A 21,684-nucleotide genomic window follows, 5' to 3' on the forward strand; every position below is an offset into this window, starting at 1 on the left:
CCCCCCCCCCCCCGGCGTAGATAAGGGAGCAGAGCAAGCCGGGTTTAACCGGCACTGAGACTTAGTGAGAAACGGTAGGATATTCGTATATCCTGCCATTCTACATCCAATACCTTACCGAAGCCGTAGGATATAGGTATCCTACCAACCAATACCTATCCAATACGAGTCGGAAGAATAATGAAACGATACTGAATCGTGTTGCTGTAACTGAACGGAAATCAGCCGGTTCTGCTTGTAAAGTGGGTTATCAGTGCCACAAGTCTTTGATACACGACGTCGTACATGTATCGGTCTGCAAGCGATCTTCTCCCACAGTATTCTCCGATTACGGTCGATTAGTGGATAATCGCTACTGGGATCACCTAGAAAACACCGAATAAGTTTCGTCGTATTAAATCACTGAGACTGCCCATGATCGACTAGTCCCTTTCAAGGGACTGAGATGTCACTGAGGACTGCACCTCAGTGACATCTCACTGACCGCGTTTTTCCTTATTCCACAAATAAAGCGAGACCGAGCTAAGACTCCTCATTCAAACACAATATCGGACATGAGATACATTTTATTGCCCAGGTGATCGTTCAACAAGTACATGAGTTTACTTGGTCTTCCTACTAGACAACACACTACAGCAAACCATCCATCTCACAACCGTGTGCACAGCAGAACAAGACACGCGCCGTACCGTACGGGATCTCTACGGACCGTACCGTACGCATTCTACGGGCCGTATGCACCTTATAACACCGTACGGGCCGTAACGCATCGTATCCTTTCGTACGGAACTCGACCAAGCAGACAGCACTGCACAGAGTACATTATAGAAACGAACCTACGGAACTCAACTCATAGACCGGCACGGAAAGGACAGTTATGCTCCATATACTGCTTCTTATCGTAATCAACAAACTAAACGGTACGGTACGAGAACGAGGAACTATTCCATTACGTTCCGTTCTCGGCACAATGTCGTTCTTTGTTCTTCCATTCCGTCCCGGTGTAAGGTACGTTCGTAGGTTTGTTTCGTTCCGGACGGCACCTATTTCACCGCACTTCCTTTCGTTCTGGTACGTCCCAGGCACGTTTTCGTTCCGGACCGGACGTTCCACATCGTTCCTTTGCGCTCCGTTTGCATAACTCGGCGTCTATATCACAATGGCGGCCGTTTGGGGTTCGGCCGAGGCGGGGGCGGGGGCGGGGGCGGGGGCGGGGCGTCCCGTCACCGTCGCATAGCCCCGGCTCCGTTTAGCTGCTGTACCAGACCGTAGCCGTACGGGTACATGTTACCCTGATGGTGACCCGCTGAAAACACAGACATACAGACTCGTTAGGATACCCTGTGCTAGAGTAAGGTCTTCTTCATTTATAGTGCTAGTGTAGGTCAGTCAGTCAGTTTGCGGTAACAATGTCATATGCTGGCTTTGCTAGGGTTAAATAGTTGTAGTGTCTGATATTTTAGATCGTAAGGTAATACATAACGTTGACATACATAAATCCAGATAGCTATACTCTGTTCCGTTTCAAGTTTGCAGCCGAAGTGCCCTGCTGAAAGCAGTGCGTGATTTCTGTATATACAGCTCTTACATTTTAAGACGAAAATTACATTTTAAGACGAAAATTCTTGAGCGGAGGAGCGATCTGCCGAAGAAACTCCGACTGCAAAGTTGATATGGAACAGACTATAGCAGCAGTCAAATGGTTGGTGAGCTGATAATATCCTACCAACAAACAGACACATGCGGACAAACTGCCGTTGGGACGACAGCCATCAACATATGCCATGCCCATTGCCCATCATGTAACCTCAACGATAGTCGATTAGTACTAACTCGTCCTAAACCTGACCCTCGTCCCTAATTCCGTCCCATCTATCCCGTCCCGACTACCCCATGTCTCCCGTCACATCCCATCTTTCCCATTATCTCGTCCATTCTATCCCATCCACCCCATCTATCCCACCTCATCTCTCCCGATCTTTTCCTCCCCTCAATCTACCCCGTCCCGTTTGTCCCATTCCATCCCATTCATCCCAATATCTGCCCCATTTATCCCATATATCTTGTCCCGCATATCCCATCTCCTCCACCCACCCCCTCTACCCCTCTTCAGTCCTCACCTCTCTGCAGAGCGGCCTCCTGTTGGGCGGCGGCAGCGGCCGGGTGATGGGGGTGCGGGGTACCGTACTGACCCTGGTGGCCGGCCGCCATCATATGGCCCATCATACCACCACCCATGAAACCACCCGCCATGTACGGGGCCATTTGCTGCGGCGACATCCTGAGAAAGACAGATAGATATACAGGAGTTAGTGGTGACCAAACCGCCGGTCATGGGGCCGTCTGCTGCGGCGACATCCTGAGGGACAGACACAGATAGATAGAGGTCAGGTACAGACACACAGACAATCAGAAAAGTCAGTGTCCGCCATGTGCGGGGCCATCTGCTGAGGTGACATCCTGAAAGACAGACAGATAACCAGGGGTTGGTGGAGGTGACAAACAGACAAACACAGACAAACAAACATAGAGCAGACGATATTATGTTATGACGAACATATCAAACTTGGACCGGTGGCAGAGAATATGCTCTGACACTATATAAATACGGTTGTGTGGAGAGGATATTAAATATTTTAGCAAACAGCTCACTGGCAAGCTTAACTCTGACAGAAAAAAAACATATGTAGTTAGAATTTCAAATGACCTTTTCCTCGATAATTAATTGAAAATGCAACAAAAAGCAAATCTTATATTGTTTGGCACTATTTCTTCAGAAAAAAAACATTTAAAGCAGCGGTCAACATTTCATAAAGAGACACTAGACAGACCCCAGTTATATAGGATACTTAACATTCCCCTAGCTTCTAACAGGCCTCAATACGATTCCTCGATATAGGCCACACAACCACCCACAGATTACCATTCAAGCTCTTCTATCTCTCTAGTTACTCTATCTCACCTGTGGTAGCCATTCTGATGATGCGACAGGTACGGCATCATAGCTGCTGGCGGCATGGCGGGCGCGGCGGCCGGCGGTGGCGGCGGCGGCGGCTGCGGGGGCGGGGCAGCAGCAGCCGGCGGAGCCGCGCCTGAGCCAGAGGAGCGAGCCTGCCGCCGTCGCTCGTGACCAGAGGGTTGTTTAGCGCCGTAGTAGGCGGCTAGGTGGGCGTGTCTTGGCGGCGGAGGGGGTGGAGTCATACTGTGGCTGCCCACCGAGGCGGGAGGCGGCGTGGCGGGCGGGGGAGTGGTGGTGTTACCTGCGGAGAACAGACGAGCGAGGTCAGATGATGGACTAGGGTGGATCAGTGGACAGTGCGAACATTCTCTGCAGTCCACAGGGAAAAGTAAAGCCTGCTTCTAGCTATAACTGAGCTGTGCACCTCAAATAGACCTCATTGGTTACAATATGGTCATGATACCTGCGCAAAGATAGGTGTCCACCGTTGGAAGGGGCACTCAGCCTAAATGTTAACGGTATGGACATTTGCCAGCCCACCTCAGTGGACATTTACTTTACACGCAGTTCGGTCACTCGTCGCTGAAAACGCAGAGTACTTATCGACTATCAAACAAACTCGATTAGATAGCACACTCGTAGACGCCTCTATCGCAGATAACACTGGCCAGCAGTGTCTCTTATCAGTTAGTCTGAAGCTCGATCACAGACGGAAATATGCTACGGTGAGATGGTACGAAAAACACATTGGTCGCCAAAATTTATGTAGCTAATGAATGTTCACAAAACGCAATAGCCTCTGAAAAAACATTTCACGTGGTATTTCGTCCCGTTTTATGTCACCCAGTATCAATCTACCCCAAGCACGCTACTCACCGGGCGCTATATCCATGATGGTATTGGTAAGCTGCTGCAGTTTGGTGATGCTACACGAGCTGGCGGCGGCGGCGGCTGCTGCGGCGGTGGCGCCGGCTGCGGCGGCCGCCGCGCCCCCGCCGCCGCCCCCTCCCCCGTAGTAACACCCTCCGGTGTGCTGGAGACGGTGGCTGTAGCCGGCCGGTGCCGCGCCGCCGTGGCCGCCCTGGGGGTGGATAGGGGTGGTTAGAGACGAGGGAAGGAAAACATGGGTAGTACATGAAATACAAAAAAAGGCAGAGCGGTAGAAATATAACTGCTCTTAGAGGAACAGAAACTGCCACGGAGAGAAACCAATCATAGTATCATATAAAAAATAAAGCAGGAACTCTCAAGAGAGAGGGTACTTGGCCAGGGTACTCTGTAGGTCGATAGACACAACACTCGGTCTGCCAAGACATAAATACGGTCAATAAAAACAAAAGCGGAATGATAGAATAACAACGAACAAAATGATTGTGAGGGAGGGAAGCGAAGTGAAAGAGAAAAACTGAGGGAGAAAGAGACAGGCAAATCGAAAAAAACAAGCATGAAATAAATGAAAGAAGAAAAAAGGAAGACCGAAAGACAGCGAGAAAGAAAAATGAACGAAAAAGAGAAGAAAAGAAAGGGAAAACAGCCTGTCAGACACTGGGACTCATTCTTACCTGTGCGGCCAGCCAGCCGTGTTGCGGAGCGGCCAGCAGCTGCTGATTGTACCCATACTGCGGGTAGTACGACTGGACGTGCGCCGCAGCGGACGACACCGCCACGGCCGCCGCCCGCTGCTGCTGCTGCTGCTGCTGATGTAGCTGCTGCTGCTGTTGTTGTTGCTGTTGTTGTTGTTGTTGAGCAGAAGTCGGCGCCAGGCCCGGGGACGCCTGCAGCCCCCGTGCCGCAGCCGCTGGGGAATGCAGCGCGTGCTGGCTAGGACTCAGCACCTGCTGCTGTAGGTGCCCGGGGCTGGGCGCCAGCTGGGGCGCCGGCTGCTGGCCGGGACTCGGTGCCAGCTGGTGGGGCACATGACCCGGGCTGGGCGCCGGGTGGTGCACCAGCTGCTGGCTGGGGCTGGGCGCCGGGTGGTGGCTTGGCTGGTGGCTAGGGCTGGGCGCCGGCTGCGGAGTTGGCTGCGGCGTGGACTGTTGGCTGGGACTGGGCGTAGGATGGTGGGGAGGCTGGTGGTTGGGGCTAGGCGCTGGCTGATGTGAGACATGACTAGGACTTGGGGCCGGATGGTGAGCCATTTGCTGGCTAGGACTGGGGGTCGGATGATACGTCAGTAGTTGGCTAGGGCTGGGCGCCGGACGGTGACTCGGACTGGGCACTGGCTGGTGCATTGGCTGTTGGCTGGGACTGGGAGCAGGCTGATGGCTTGGACTGGGGACCGGCTGGTGCATTGCTGCCGGACTAGGCACTGGATGGTGGCTAGGGCTAGGCACAGGCTGATGTGTCGGCTGTGGCTGGCTAGGGCTGGGCGCCGTCTTCTGTACCACCTCCTGCCTAGGGCTTGGCGCCGTTTTGCAAGCTGCCTCCTGCCTAGGACTAGGCGTCGGCTGATGGTTGGGACTAGGCACCTTATGCGCCGGTTCCTGCTTAGGGCTAGGCGCCGGTTGATTCGTCGGCTGCTGGCTGGGGCTCGTCTCTTGCTTCTTTGCTGGCTCCTGTCTTTTGCTAGGCGCTGGCTGGGGCGCTGGTTGTGCTTGGCTAGGACTAGTCACCGGCTTATTCGCTGCTTCCTGTCTAGGGCTGGGTGCTTGCTGAATCATTAGCTGCCTGTTAGGACTGGCCACTGGCTTCTGAGTTTCTTCTTGCTTGGGACTGGGCATTGGCTTGTTAATTGCCTCCTGCTTGGGACTGGAAGTCAGCTGGCTGGCTTCCTCTTGCTTAAGGCTTGGCGATGCTGGCTTGCTAGCTGCCTCTTCCTTAGGACTTGTCGCAGGTTTTTGTACCGTCTCCTCGCTAGGACTAGCCGCCGACTTGTGGTTGTTCTCTACCGGGCTAGCCTCCGGCTGGCTGGGCGTACCAACTGGACTGGATTCCACCTTCTTTTCCTCCCGACTCTGTGGAGACTGGCTGTCTCGTGACTTCTCTGTCTGTATTGACGGAGACGGCTGTCGGTTCGACACGTCAGTCGGTCCGTCGGTCTGACGCTCCTCCTTTGCTGCCTCACTGCCTGATTCCGCCCGGGAGCTGTCCAAGCCGTTGGTCTCCACAGCTTCTTTCTCAGCCGGTGAGGACCCAGTGCGGCTGGACGGTCGCGGCTCCTCAGCCTTGGGGCAGCTTCCCTCCCTCTCAACCTCCTTCGGACTAGCCTCGGGCCGTTCCTCGCTATCAGGACCCGCACCAACCGTCTCCGATAGTTCAGTCCGATCCTCTCTCTGCTCAGACTCTGGTTCAGACACTGGAGTCCCGCCGGCCGGCTCCGCAGCTACTGATGTGTTGCTCTCTTCACTCGAGTTGCTGACGTTGCATTCGTCCTGTGCCGCCTCCGGCTCATCCCGAAGAACCTCCGGCTCCGGGTCTGCTTCCGCTTCTGCTTCAGGCTCGGATTCCTCCTTCATTTCCGGCTCCGGCTCCGGGTCAGGCTTCGCCTTGGATTTCGTCTTTGTCTTTGGCTCCGGAACTGGTTCGGATTTCGGTTCGGATTCAGTCTCTGCCCCCGGATCCGGCTTGGTGTCCGGTTCAGGCTCGGATTTCGGCTCCGGATCCGGATCCGGCTCCCGGCGGGCGGCTGCACGTGCGGCTCTCCGCTCAGCAGCGGTCTCACCGTCCTGAAACAGGGCGCACAGCTCGGTCAAACACTGGTACCGGAATGCTTACAAACAATCTACATATATTACTATTTGTGGTGACGTAGTTTCTGTCTGTAACCGAGGTCGCGACATGGTGCTACGTAGCGCGGGTTACAGGCCACACCGTTGCACCTACCGCGCTGAAGTTTGCGCAACTCATAGAACAAGGATGGACAACGTGCCTTTGATGGGTCTCAGCTCGATCGGATCGATAGCGAGCGCGTGGCGCGTGCCCAAAAAGTGCAAATTCGCGTCATAGACTTTACATGTATTAATCGGCTGGCAAAAACGGGCGAAAACAGCCAAATTTGCCCGACACGGGTCCGGTCCCGGTGCAATATCTCGGTAACCGTGGGCCCGACCGGTACGGGGAAAACAGCATCGTGTAGAGAATCGAACGGGCTATCGAATGGTGTGCGATGCAGGGGTTGGCACGCGCCACGTGCACCGGGGAGGACACTTTCTTTTGAAAAATGGACGTTTTGGACGGATTTTGGAATTTATATTATTTCAGGTGATCGTCAGACGGAATGAGTTGAAACAGCGCCTATTAGCAATAAAAATGTACCGTCTCTCATGGAAAAATTGTGAAAAGCTAATTGATAAAAAACAATGTGGAAAAATTCGCTGAATTAAATGGTATTTGTCCAAAATGTGCCACTAAATAATTACACAGATTTTGCTGCTTAACCTGATACGTTTGACAATTGAAAATGCTATCATTGGAAAGAGCATTCAATTCTCTCCAAGATCCAATCATCACGTTTGCATGACAAGCAACAGTATTCTTAAAAATATAAATGTTTCAAAACTCTGCAAAACGATTTTTAGTGAAAATTATCTACGCCTTTAATTTGTCATAAAACTACGCGCCTAAATTATAAAGCACATTTGACAGATTCTGAAGTGGAAAGCATGCTTATCAGACACGGGCACCTCGATGCGGTGGATATTTTTTCCACAAACCAAAACGTTTAGCCGTCAAAAAGCAATCGACCGAAATGGATAGATAACCCAACCGACACAAGAAAAAAACAAACACCCGCCGATCGAAAATATCCCTTTTCGCGTTGCGGAGCACGCGGGTCACCCTAGTCTACAACTACACGGACAAGGTTCGTAAGTGTTAACAGGGCAGCTCGTGTATGAACGCGCGAGTGAATACATATGCCTCAGTAAATATTCGTCATTTTCCTCCGCGGTCATCTTTCAAGGTGAGCCCCACTAGATATTGCTTTCCCAACTCCAAAGCTCGTTTCTCCCCAGCTCATTTCTCCCCAAACTAACAACCACTCTCCCAACGATTCCGCGGAGAATCAACCACCTCCCCTGGTTCTCCACCCCTATGGCTCGGTCCCGGCGCACGCTCTGCCCCAGAGAGTCAACCTCTCGCTGATCTCAGCTACTGACCTGCGTCCGTCCGCCGGCGGCCGGTGGCTCCGTCCCGGCACGCGACGCCGCCTTCTCCTTTTCCTTTTCTTTCTCCTTTTCCTTCTCTGCCTTCTTGGCCGCTCCCACTGTCTGCTTTTGCTTCTTCTGAAAATGAGACACAACATCCCAGTCAGCATATACTGAAAATGACAACACTCAGTAATCAGTCACTGGGGAGAGTCAGAACCATGAAATAAGCGTGATTGGGACTCGCTAAACAAATATTCGGCGGGGCAATGAAAGCAGCTGTTTTATTCCGTTGAACATGCAGAGTATGCAGATTTTTGGTGACTGGAGCAAAACAAATAAATACTTAAGAAATCGGCTGATATTTAACATACTAAAATACCGTACTCCGGATGGGGCAATACACTTTAGAATGATCGTTACGTCTGGTTAGCATGACATTTTCAGCAAAACAGGCAAGTCAAGCATCATTAATCACTTACAGCCAGGCGTGGCCGTCCCTGTTTCTGCCTTCCCCACTTCCTGAACGAGGTACCGCGCGGCACTCCCTTGGGCCAGCCGCGCTTCTTCTTCACCGGGGGTGCCTCAGTCTCGGCGTTCGGGGCGGCGGGGGGCTCCGGCTTGGCGGACGCGGCCGGCGGCTCCGGCTCCGGCGAGCGAGCCTGGAGACGACAGCCACAGTCAACTTCACAGACAAGAAACACCAGACTGGCACAACCAGATACACAGCAGAAGAGTAGATCACAGACAAGGTAAGCTTTAACGGTGACCTCCCGCACTGAGTTGTTCATTGCCGCACGTAATATTTCCTATGCCGGTGAGTGTTTACGATGAAGTATGAGTAAATGCGGTCTCAATAGAGAATTTGAGGACCCCGAACAACGTTATCCTGTCTACCATTCTATTATAACTTACCCGAGCCGGTGATCCGTTGATCTCCGTCTCCCCGTCTCCGTCGAGTCTCTGCTGGGAGACGGTGCGGCGTCTCCTCCGGCCGGACGCGGCCGCCACCGGCGTCACAGAGCTGTGACACGAACACAGAAGCGGTCAGGGCGCGGGGGCCAGGCGAGACATTGAATGCAAGTAGCTCGTACGCAGATTATGTGAAATAGAGTCGAGGAGACAAATCAATAGCAAAGAGCGGGTGGAAATTGATATGACGAAAGTCATCCAATCTTATCCAAAAATATACTGGACAACTACTTTATATGATACCAAAGGTGATATATTTGTTTAGTATCCACTAAGCAGTTTAACATTCATCAGTAAACATTTCGCACACTGAATAAAGCAATTGTCACATAAGTTTAGAGAAGAATAAAGGGCATCACAGAGTCAATCAGACACGAACTGGCAGACAGACAAAGGAGTATACCTTGTCAGATTGCCGCGGGTCAGAGCCACCCCAAGACAAACTGAGTAGCACGTAACCCCAGACTCACCGCGTGCTGCTGGTGGGTGTACCGCGTCGACCCCGGCCGGCCCCTCTGGTACCCTTTGCCTGACCCGAGGCAGGAGTCCGATCGGCAGAGCGACGAATTCGCGGACGACCCGCCCGCCTGGCCTTCGGCTCCTCCCGTTCAGAGTCCGAGTCGGACTCAGATGAGTCACGCACACGAGACTCACTGTCCCGAGACACCCGCCGGTGCGTCCGTGGGGTTCGGGCCGAGTCGAGTTTGGATTTAGAGTCTGATTTGGATTTGGAGTGGTGCTTGAGTTTTGATTCAGACTTGGACTTGGCGTCTGACTTTGTCCGCACTTCTGGTTTGGATTTCGTCTCAATGCTAGCTTTGGTTTCCGAGCCAGTTCGCGACGACTTCGCCTTCCCAGACTTAGTTTTCAGTTCTGATTTCCGTTTTGTCTCCGCTCGCGACTCCGAATGCGTTTTTGTATCAGCTTTGGCTCTTGGCTCCGCCTTAGCTCTCGGCTCAGGCTTAGTTCCAGCTGACTTGGCCCTGGGCTCAGCCTTGGCTCTCCCATCAGCCTTGTCAGCTTTCGTTCTTGACTCATTCTTTGCTGAAACTCCACTCTTGCCTCTTGCTTCAGCCTTCGTTCCTACGTCCTTAGCTTTCTCAGCTTTCCCAACTGCGTCCGCCTTTGACCTCTCCGTCTTTGTCTTCGCCTCTGCCTTATTCTCCTTCTCCCTCTTCTGTTCCTCCTCCCCACTCTCACCTCCCGACTCATCCTCACTCTCTCTCGGCCTTTTCGCTCTCCCATCCGACTGAGACATACGAAACGCCATCAGCTCATGTAGTTTAGCCTGGCGGGGTCTGCTCAGCGGTCGCTGTAAGGGCGGTGACGGCGGCGCCGGCTGTGCGGGCGCCGCGGGGGCGTACTGCGGTGACGGAGGACGCTCGGGCCGGCGCAGTTTGAGAGGGCTGACCGAGTGCCGGGATTCGGCCTCCGACGAGTCGCCGTCCTGCGGGAGGGAGGAAGAGACGTTCAGTCAGTCAGTCATTTTAGTCATTTGGTCATTTGTTACGTAACCCACCCTTTGGGTCTTTATTAAAAACACAACAGATAGCAAATATATTTATCAAATTAAATATATTTATCTCCTTCTCCACGGTAAAATGTTCATGTATTCAAATCGATCTTCCCTTTTGTTCCCTTTCTACCAATGGTAACGTATTTTAATGTCATCCTTTTCCTTGCTTCATTTCTACTCCATCTAATCTCCTTCGCAGTAAATCAATCAGGCGCGTTACTTAATAACCCCTTTCACCTTTTACAAGTACCCCCATTTAACCAAGTACCTTCTCACTGAATCAGCTACAGGGTCCTGTCGCAGGACAGTGTCTAACAGCCAGCCGTGTAGTGTTGTCCTCACCTGATGGCTGCGGTGTCCGTGCCCGGAGAGCAGCGGCGTCCACCGCAGTGCGTCCGGATCCAGCGTCAGTCGGGTGGCGCTGGCTGCCACCCGGCGGCCGTGAGCCTCTACGGTCGGCCAGTCGATACACAGCACGCACCTGATGGAGAACGGAGAGAAATACATTAACCAATCAGACATAGCATATTGTTTGCCAACTAAAAGATGCAAAAACTGAACCAGAAAAAAACGTGTATCGGCCATTCACATCTAAATTAACAGGATGTTCACCTCAAATGAACAACTCTTTTCTGGGTTATCAGTAGCTGTTGATAATTTTGGCACTCATGAACTACATCGCCAAAACTAGTGGCGTCCGAGCTGAGCTACCGGTGACGATCTAATAATTACAGTTTTGAGCAGTAATTTCTGCTAACACCAACACTCGCAAATTCCGTCTACCGCACACCATCTCAATGAGAACATCGCTGAGACCATTCGAAACACCCCTACTCGGATAACAGAAACATACATAAAAATCGTCACTGGAAAACACTGGGCACTGGAGTCTTACCACCCAAACAGCTGCCGCCTTGACACCGGGCTAGCATTCTTCGCATCCATACGTACCTGCCGTCGGGCGTCTTGCGCACCATATGCAGCAGATGCAGCGCCGTCAGTATATCCTGCGGATGCACTCCAGTCTGATGCATCAGTTCAGACACCAGGGGCCGTTTCTGCCGCTGCGGGCTGCTGCCCCCGCCCGGGCGGTGCTTGTAGAGATAGTCGAGCACCACGGAGCGCCAGTACGCGTGGTAGGAGACCCGGCCCAGGTCCGAGAGAGGCTTCTCCGGAGTGCCCGGCTGGCCCTCGGCGCGCGACAGCAGGTAACCTGACGGAGGGGGGGGGGAGTTATGTACAAATCAAACAGGTATCCTAAGAAGTAAGACAATCATACGGACCAGAAGGTGACTTGGTGGTGATATGGCACACCTAAGGATACGGTTACACGGTAGGAGGGCCAAAGTCTGTCGAAAAAGCGACAGTTTCGGCAAGTATTCCGCATAATGGCGGAGTCACGCCTGCATCCGAACAACAGGCTATAATTTTCCTAGTCTCTGTTTAATCACTCCCATTTATCAATCACCTTACAAAGCTAACAACTGCCGTAACAGACTCAATGGGTAGACGAGGAAGCAGGAAGACTGTCCTACTCTATCGAAAGACACCATATTCACTGCCCCCGGTTACTTACTGAAGTCGATTAGGAACCTTCCGAAGCCCTGTCGCTGGTAGTGAGGCATCGTCATGATGCACGACACGTTGTACTTTTGCGAGCAGTGCTTCTCTTTGGAAAAGTACCCGACCAGGTGGCAGCCCTGTGAGGACAGACAGAAATTGTCAGATATTGGCCAAAATAGCGCACAAAATCAGGTCTACTACAAAAGTAGGCGAAAAGGGAGCATGTACGACGGAGTTTGAGAGTGAGTGGAAAATACCCAGACAATTCATTTCCCACAAAAATTAAGCTGAGAACAGTAAAGCACCCATGGTGCATGAGTAAGAAAGAATACGATAACGAACGAATGAAAGAACAAAATATAAAATGAAAAGACGAAAAATAAATAAGACAAGAACGACAGCTCGGCATATCGACGAAAGAAGCTAGAAAGGAAGACACAAACAGCAAGAGTCACAGTTCGTCGTACCTTCTCGTCGTTTTTGGTGAGTACGTAGAAGAGGAACGGCTCGACATCATAGTAGAGCGTCTTGTGGTCGAGGAACAGTTTGGCCAGCAGACAGAGGTTCTGACAGTAGATGCGGTTCACGTTACCGTCCACCTCAAACACCTGACGAAAGGGGAAGAGGCAGGTCAGACAGGTTATAATTACACTTAAAGCTATACCATATGCACACTGCGCAGACCTAGGCGGACAGACGGGCTGACGGGCTTGGGTTTTTGCAGTGAGATCTGTTTCTCCGGGTACAGAAAGCGACGTAAAATACCACAGTGACAAAAATACTGCCGTTTTTGTCCAATGGAAAACTGAGAGCAGCAAGAGTGTGACACAGACATCATTAACCACTCGCTCCCTTCAACCTGATCGATTTCGATAGGTCAAGTGTTTTGACGGCGGGTCAGCGAACTACCTAGACAATATTACACTAAATTACTGTCCATGGGGACGGGGGGGGGGGGCATTACGCGGGACAGATAACACTTTTTCTGACGGGGCAGAATTACTGTAATGAACGACGTACAACAAAGTCCAGTCAAGCCAAATGCACTTACCGACAGTCCCCCGGACCGGTAGATTTCCGTTCCGGGCGGATGTCGCCAGGCGCACTTTCCGGCGTGCCGCTTTCTGCAGCCGTTCGACTTCATGTACTTGAGACAGAACTCGCACAGGTAGAGCTTCGGTAGTCTGAGGGCGGGCGGGGTGGAAATATTGGTCAGATAACGTCCTAGAATCGCACAAACTACCAGGAAAAGAGAGTGAACGGTCTGAACTTATTAGCAGCCAATGATATCGAAAATCTATCGTTATGAACCTACGATCATAATACAATATTTAGACATGCGCTAGATTTATAGGCATTTCACGGCTTTGTTGCACTTGTCTCCAAAGTGACATAAGTAGTTCGGTTATAACAAAATCAAAGACCGACTCTCTATCTACACCACTTACTCATTCATCATATATAACTTGTCATTCAGCCCCTACCTTAACTCTCATCACTCAACACACATCACCATTGAAACCAGCCTATCCATCAAACTACCATCAACCCTCCATCCCCCATCCGCAGTTCGCTCACCTGGCATACTCCTGCGGGTATGGCGCCGAGTACCAGGTGCTGATCCGATGTCTCCCAAACTGTATCGCCGCCGGCCAGCGCTCGGCCGCCGCCGCCGTCGGGTGGCTCGCCGTGGGGTGAGCCGGTGGTGGTGGGTGACCGGGTGTCGAGTCTCCGGGGGTGACGACGCCAGTGACCTGCCCGCCAAAACACTGCCACGTGTCGGGCGCCGAGAAGTCAGACACACACACACGCATACAGACAGCTGAGATGCAGAGAGACGGACAGACAAGCAGCCAGCCAGATAGAGGCAGGAAACAGGAAGATTAACGCAGCAGATTACACAGAAATGCTGGAGATTAAACATAGACAAGCCACAGATGCTAATGTAGTCCAAGTTAGGGTGCCGTAGTTGCATTCAACGCCAAGTGACCGTAAGTGCAATTAGGTGTATGAGCGATGAAACTTTAGTAAGCAGTGAACTGTGCTGCAGGTGGTGTAAAGTGTAAGCAGTTAGTATCCATTTTAGCCTGATTTAAGTCTGCATTATATTTTAGCATATCAATCGTTCTCATTGTTAAACTTTTTTTTTGCGCATTTAGCCTGATTTGATTAAACCCATACCTTTACCGGCATCACTGACGCGGTTACTAAAATCATTCACCACAGTAATCAGCGTGACGCATGCCGGCTAGCCCTAACACCTAACACACTGAAAGCGCTACATGCTACAACAATCATTCGCATTCTTTCTAGCTGTTCGCTGTGCCACCCCGTGCTCCCTTCTCCCGACCCTCTGACGGGTCATTGACCTCAGCATTGGTCAGTTGACCATACTGACCTCGTTGACCTTAGCCTTGGCCCGTCGGAAGCAGAGCACATCCCTCTCGGTGACACCGGGCGGTAGTTTGGCCTGGGAGCGCAGGGCCGCCTCACTGGGCGGACGACCTGGGGAGGAGGAAACGGGGCGACGGTGAAATGACAAGAAGCCGACGACACCTGCGGAGAAGACAAGACGCGGAGAGACGGTTCAATAAAGAAAACACAACGAAGCGTTATGCAAAAGGTACGAACAGCGAATCGCGGTTAAGCAGCAAAGCTACGGTTGAGGTCAAAGTAAGAAGGGACTCAATATTGAGACAGTGTTCGCTATCTTGCACGAGTGAGTGGGAAAAGTGTGTTCAAAATTGAGCAAAACCCTAACCAGGGCCATGACGGCAAGATGATTTTCTCGGGGAAAATTTATCGCAGTCCTGTAGTCTGTTAACTTTGGGCCAGTTTCAACCATAATAGCAAGTGAGGGATGTTCTGACCCAACCGTTCGCATAGCCCACACCAGTAGCGCCCCTGACAGCAGTTTCCTGTACCACGCGTTCCACTTACCATCCACGGTCGGCGCCACGAGCAGGTGCGGCTCTCCGGGCAGCGGCGGGGAGCTCAGCTCAGCAGCGGCTCCCCCCTCGGGCGGCGGACTGCCGGCCGGTACCGACACAGACAAGGGCCGAGCCGGCGTCGGAGGGTGACCCACAGTCGGCGCGGGCGGGGGAGGAGGGGGGACAGGGCCAGGAGAGCCTGTCTCCCAGCTGGGCGAGCGGCCGCAGGGGCTGGTGGCTCCCTCTGAGGGTCTGCGTCCCTCAGACCCCGCCTCTCCAGTGGGTCGCCTCTGACGTCCGCCGGGTCTTTCCCGTCTTCCTCCCGTTGTGAACAGATGACTCAGTCCGTCAAATAACCCCCGGAGCTGCCCTCCGGCGCCCGCCGCGCTGCTGCGTGAACTCGCTGACGACATACCGCTCGAGCTCTGCTCCTCACCCGGGGCGGCCGCTCCGGCCGGCGGTAGGGTAACCGTCACAGACCCCGCCGGTCGGCGACGGGCCGAGGTAGCGCCCGCTTCCTCTCCGTCACTGGAGCCGGCAGAGTCCTCACGGCGGCGCTGAGGGCCGCGCGCGGCGGGCGTCCTCTCGTCCTCGTCAGAGGAGGAGCCGGAGGAACTGGCCTCGTCACCGCCCGAGTCGACGCTGCTGCGGCGACGAGGAGGCTTCACGCGCTTCCTCGGTCGGCTGTGGGGGCGGACACGGGAAAAGAGCTCAAACATAGCCACAAACGGCAATAGATTCACCCACACCAGCCGGGTTTGGATTTTTTTTTTTGAGTGTGTGTGTGGGGGGGGGGGGGGGCAGTAGAATGAGAGTAAGCATTTGAAAGCGGTGCCAAAACTTTCTGGTAACCACTAAAGAAGACAGCACACTCAAGTCATCGGCTCATAAATTGAATAGCCCATTATCCCATTCGGTCCTACATTTTTTCTTAAACAAGTTCAATCTGTCTGACAACCGCACAACTCACCTGCCGCCGCTGGTGGACCGGGCCCGTTTCCTGGTCACACCGGTGAACGTCCCACCGGGTGACACGGCGGACGGATGGCGGCAGATGGGACACAGCCAACCGGCAGGGGTACGGCCCTCCACACAGACGCGGTGGTAGACCCGCCAGCACTGACTGCAGCTGGCCACCAGCTCCGGCTACGGAGAACGAGAAAGATAATTACGGTCAGAGAGGCAAGATAGTTGTACTTAACGCACATGGGGAAGGCTTCGGACGGACCCGGCCTTCGAGACTGTCAGTAAGGGGGGATGGGAGAGGAAAGGAATATCACCTCAGTTCTAGCCAATTCTGTATGTTGATTCAGTTCAGCACCGGGAATACAATGCATCGAGCTGCTACCGCAACTCAGCACCATCTCACACGCCTGCCAACTCAGTCATTACCAGCCTACCCGTCAACTGGCCTAACTGGATGACTTATTATTTTGGGCGCCCATACTAAGGATATCATCACCAATCATACAAGAGTCTTTCACCGTCAAAAAAGCCAACTTACCCTTAAACCCGTCCCCACCTCTCATCCCTCATTCAGCCCAATCCTCACATCTCTCACCCTGAACTCTCCATCCTGTTCTCACTCCTAACCCCCACCCTCACCTGATCGGCTGGCTGCTGGCACAGCTCACAGCTCTGACACTCGTCACACGTCCAGCGCTGAGTGCGTGTGTACAGCGCCCTCGCCGCCGGCCTCAGGCAGCCGGGGTGGGCGGCCGCCCGGCAGCGTCCACAGTGGACGAACGGCTCGGAGCCGCCCGACGGACTCCGACTGGCCGTGCCCAGACACTCGGTGCAGACGTTCATGTGTGAGGGAGCCTGTCGGGAAGGGAGAAGGGGTCAGGCTAAAGAGAGACACACAGGAGATGGACCACTAAAGCAGCTTGGTGTCAAAGGCTGTGTGTCATACAAGTTATGAACCAATTGTGGCAAATAATGCCTGGTATTGCTGTCATTTGAGGGACAGCCGTAATCTGATATACTTCACAGAGATTCACTATAAAAAGCAACACGTACTGTCTACGGAAGCCTAATGCACCGTACCATTGTCCGCTCTGCTTCCACAATGGGCGCACCCGACGCACTCATCACTCCCAGCCAGACTGCCAAACCTAAGACTTGGCCTGCCTTTAAACATGAGTAGACATACAAGATTGATCCAAAATAAATCAAAATGACGCAGAAGAACATGTGATTTAAAAAAGAAATAGGCTACAACTGTACAACATAGACCTCAACGTCTTCTTCGAGAGCTGCTCAAGCAGCCTTAATTTTTGAATCTTTAGGGGGTACGCTTCAATAGTGCCGCCTCTCACTTTCATTCACTGCATGATGACCAGCTTATCGGCGCCCCCTCTCTCCCTTTCCCTCCCCTCTCGCACCTGTTTGGGCGGTGTGACGGGCGTCTCAGCCCGCTCCGCGCGCCTCTTCTTGGGCGTGGTCACCCCCGCCGCCGCAGTAGCCACCGGCGTAGCGGTAGTCGCCGCCGCCGCCGCTACCGCAGGTCCTGACACAGGCGTGGTGGGCGGGTGCCGCGGTTTGGCGCGACTGGGCCGGTGCTCTGGGGGGTGAAGTAGGGCGGCCACTGCCAGCGACTCCTGTGGCAGCCGGTAGAGGTCGCCGCCCGGGCCGCTCTCCTGGAGGACGTGCCCGTTGGCGATGGCGCGCCGTAGAGATACCTGGCGGTGGAGAATAGAATAGAAACATAAGGTCAGATTAGCGGACAGTTGAAGTAGAATATAAATACACAAATTACAGGTCAGTAGGCGGAACTATGGTCAAGCGTACCCATTTCGGGAACGCATTTTCGTTCCCATATTTGGGAACGAGAAACCCAAATATGGGAACGCCATGTAGGCATTATTTAAAACAAGAAAAAGAACCGTTAAATGACGTCCAAAAAATATAAAAAGATCGTGAACCACCTGATATTTGTCTCAATATTGTTGGGAAAGAGTTTGATATTGTAAGGCCCATCGTAGTTTCAAATCGTTCCCCTATTTCTAAAGCAGTCCATCATCCGGGCCGCGAGCCCAAATTTAGGAACGCTCTCGTACACTGGCGCTGCAAGCGTTCCTTATTATGGGAACGGCGTACCCAAAATTGGGAACGATTTCACCGACGCCTTTCAGGGGCTCTTTTCATTAACAAGCATCACGTCCAACGCCGCAAATTATTGTTAACGCAACAATCATCAGATGACCTTTCCGGCAAGACCGTCGCATGTTTCGCCCGGTCTTCTGCGCTTTTATTCCCGTCGATCTCGCAGCGGGCACGCCCCCCTCTGCAGGATTACGTAATTCACAACGCTCAGCGATGTTCAACAAGGTCTTCCATACCTATATCCACCGTCCGCACCGAGAATGGAGACATGTCAAGCACCTGTCTGTTTATCACCGATAGTTGACGAGCACAAGGAAGTATCCAAAAATGGGAACGCTGAATGTTACACCCTCAAAACACCTAGTCCCAATGAAAATCTAGTTTTTTCCTTTCTTGATGAGTGTAAGTGGCAAAAGGCCTGGTAGGATGGGCACGAGGAATGATCGAAATCAGCATAAAAATTATAAATAAGCCACACAGAGCGACCTATATAAGAGAAATTCCCCCAAAACGATCACGCTTAGAAACACGGAAGACAAAAACCACGCTCATGACGCTCCTTATAAAACAACTCTAAACAGCTAGCATCCAAATAAAATATGTCTATCTGGGATGATATAATACAGCTGAAAAATTTTAAACCACTGAAACTGAGTTTACAACAGTAGTTCGGTAAAATCACTGACGTTCCATGCGGTCGTGCGCCCCGACACCAAATGTCACCATATTACCCCCGGACTGTCCGCGTGTTCGCTTGCATATGTCAGCATCTGGTGTCGCTAGTATGAAACTTCATAACCAGGCGAAAATTATTATACTTGACCTCAAAATGTAAAAAAACGCTTCATTTTCCTTAAAATTGCAAGTTAAATGTAGTGTAACCCATGTTTTCACCATTCCGTCATTTCAAAAAATCATTAAAAATATCATTCGACGGTCAATTTCCTTGTGCAACGGTCAGATTAAAGATAATTTTATAGAGACTTAGTAGATACTTAAATTAGCGTGCACTTTTTTGAGACGTGATGCACTAATGAGTTTTAGTGGGCGAACGGCCGAAAAATTACCCTCCGTTCCCATAAATGGGAACGCCCGTTCCCATATTTGGGAACTCCGTTCCCAAAAATGGGAACGTTCCTATATTTGGGTACTCATGACCATAGTTCCGCCTACTGAGGTAAGATTCAGAGCTTATCCTTCAGGCGCATTGAAGCAACAATAACAAAAAAAATAAGATGTCAATTGTCATCGAGTCATAGACAAATCAATACTTCCCATCAAGTCTACTAGCTTTTTCCTATTTAATTTATTTCCTAAACAGCTAAATGCTCATTTTCGATCTCCTAGCCCCGTCCCCAATTATATCCATTTGCGCTTACCTTGAGTGTCGTATTGAGATCAGCACCTTCCGTCACTTCAATATTATGCGCTTGCAGGATGTACTCCTCAATATCCTTCACCGTCGCTTCCACCAGATCCTTGACGCTCTTCACGATGATCTTGGTAAGGTCGGTGCCCTTGCTGATGACTACTCTTGTCGGTCTCGGCGGAACGTTCGGCACCTTATACGACACGACGTTCTTGTTGTAGACGCGCTGGATGTAGCCGCCTTGAATGGCTCGCTCCAGATTGGAGAGCACCTGTGTGGAGCGAGGAGGGTTGGTTAGCGGCTGTTGTGTCCCGGGCCACGCGCACGCACTGACGTGACCGTGACCTCGCGTGACCTTGACCGGCCGGGCCGAGCGGCCGAGCGGCCGGGCGGCCGGGGGGAGGGAGGCTCAGTATCGTCCGAGCGGCACTGGCGTATAGCTCACCGGCGCGACTGTAGTGGCGCGGAACGATGCATGTTCGATCAGCTGGTCCAGGCAGGGTGAAACAGAACAATGGCCAGAGTCAGAGTCGGTGGGCACCGACTCAGTATTAAAATCCGGTTTTACAGAGCCTAAGTAATGGCTGACGTTTACTTTTGCCTTCAGATTACCAGCATCACACATAAGAATATTATGTTCCGGCGTTAAAATACTCGACCCATTGATTCATATCGGAGTGGACCTCTAAAATTGATCAACTGCAAGCATACTGGAGCGCGTTTATCTAGCCGGGCGATCCGACACTGCCGTCAGTCGTTCCAAAGACAGGCAGGTTTACCGAAAATAAAAGTTCCAGCGGGTGCTTCGTGTACAGACAACCCACCGTGTCTGTCTCATCAATACCAGTCACCGAGCCTTGCTGAATCACACCGAGTGAGCCAAGCCTGAACGAAAATGGCGTCAACGTGTGAGCTATGCGTGCTGTTCACACAGCTGTTCATTGTTGCAGCTGTGCTGTTCACATACCTGTTCATATTTGTAACAGCTGTGTTGCTCACATACCTGTTCATATTTGTTACAGCTGTGTTGCTCACATACCTGTTCATATTTTTGTAACATCTGTGTTGCTAACATACCTGTTCATTGTTACAGCTATGCAGATGTTACATACCTCCTATTCATTGTTACAGCTATGCAGATGTTACATACCTGATCATTATTACAGCTATGCAGATGTCTCACTGCGTTGCAGATGCGGTCCTCGCTGGGCCTCTGTTTTTGGTATTTGATTTTTGTGATGGCCTCCGCCAGCCACTGAACCCACTCCTCCAGGGTGCCGCCGCCCTCCATCTGAGACATTGTCTGGAAAAGGAGACAGAGACAGTCAGGTAAATAAGCACTGCACTCTGAGACCTTGTCTGGAACGGACACACAGGACTGTCAGACACAGGCAGATACTCAAAGACTGTCTGACACATTGTCTGGAGAAGAGACACACGGGACCGTCAGGCACAGATTATTATAATCTTTCGAGAATCTCACGAGTTTAATCATATGTATATCCCCTTCTGTGGCGAATAAATTATTTCTATTCCACGCAAGTGAATAATATGACATAAAAGCTTAAATATTCAAACTTCTTCAAACTTCAAACATCGCTTCTCATGGCAGGAAGCGTACCTACCTAGTGTTGCTGACGTCACCTAGAAGTTTGATAATTCTCGCTCAGAGTACGTTATTTAGATAGTCCTTAAGTGTAAGAGTTATCGCAATAAATATGTTTTGCAAATGTGGATAATCCAGAACGAGATGGAAGACTGAGATAAGCGATGTTCTCCAGCATGTACCGCGACCACTGACATTGTCGGCCGGTCATGCTCTCTGCTCAACTGACGGAAAGTGCCTAAGTGACTCGAGCCAAACTGCAAGCGTGTGGACCAGCCATTTCGTCCATCACTCTACCGAAACTCCCCCAGCGGAACGCGCTGGCAAGATTTCCCGTTTTCTTCTTCTTCATGGGCACGATGAGACTAAAAACAAAGAACATACAGCCTCGAATATCCGCCCGGAAGCAAGAATATGACAATTATTCAATGCTAGAGGGCGCACCAGCAACGAGGCTATATCGTACCCGTTTCTTACTTCGTGTAATCAGTAATTGGGGTTACATGTGACCTGAAGCCGCAAAGAACGCAGATAATGGAATCGAGTAAGCACAACTCCAGCAGGGCGCCCGGACAAACCA

The 21,684-nt window shown here is 51.8% G+C and overlaps 1 protein-coding gene across 2 annotated transcripts; it reads right to left on the reverse strand.

Annotated features, from left to right (window-relative positions):
- Window positions 1-548: 548 nt before the first annotated feature.
- Window positions 549-20,817, reverse strand: LOC122375713 (histone acetyltransferase KAT6A-like). 2 transcript variants are annotated; one of them, XM_043355211.1, is made up of 22 exons: window positions 20,649-20,817; window positions 19,509-19,769; window positions 17,409-17,705; window positions 16,630-16,845; window positions 15,995-16,170; window positions 15,035-15,708; window positions 14,493-14,599; window positions 13,673-13,848; window positions 13,146-13,278; window positions 12,562-12,702; window positions 12,108-12,231; window positions 11,483-11,744; window positions 10,874-11,012; window positions 9,486-10,462; window positions 8,959-9,067; window positions 8,526-8,705; window positions 8,056-8,181; window positions 4,522-6,624; window positions 3,836-4,040; window positions 2,963-3,260; window positions 2,121-2,281; window positions 549-1,306 (listed from the first exon to the last, which is right to left on the reverse strand). In XM_043355211.1, the coding sequence occupies exons 1-22, from the start codon at window positions 20,796-20,798 to the stop codon at window positions 1,224-1,226; spliced, it is 7,098 nt and encodes a 2,365-aa protein (XP_043211146.1). In that variant the 5' UTR covers window positions 20,799-20,817; the 3' UTR covers window positions 549-1,223. The 2 variants fall into 2 exon arrangements, with proteins under 2 accessions (XP_043211146.1, XP_043211145.1); XM_043355210.1 differs by having other exon boundaries at window positions 13,673-13,863.
- Between the last annotated feature and the right edge of the window lie 867 nt (window positions 20,818-21,684).

This window comes from Amphibalanus amphitrite, unplaced genomic scaffold (genome assembly GCF_019059575.1).
Source record: "Amphibalanus amphitrite isolate SeventyFive unplaced genomic scaffold, NRLGWU_Aamphi_draft 001901F_arrow, whole genome shotgun sequence".
In the NCBI taxonomy this organism is placed as follows: domain Eukaryota; kingdom Metazoa; phylum Arthropoda; class Thecostraca; order Balanomorpha; family Balanidae; genus Amphibalanus; species Amphibalanus amphitrite.

What these genes read in the sequence shown, in the direction of transcription:
- LOC122375713 (XM_043355210.1), bottom strand. Translation starts at nt 20,798, where the DNA reads ATGTCTCAGATGGAGGGCGGCGGCACCCTGGAGGAGTGGGTTCAGTGG. An exon ending in CATCAGAATGGCTACCACAG is followed by an intron (nt 2,282 to 2,962) that starts GTGAGATAGAGT and finishes TGTCTTTCTCAG; the next exon opens with GATGTCGCCGCAGCAAATGG. An exon ending in GGAGGCCGCTCTGCAGAGAG is followed by an intron (nt 1,307 to 2,120) that starts GTGAGGACTGAA and finishes CTGTGTTTTCAG; the next exon opens with CGGGTCACCATCAGGGTAAC.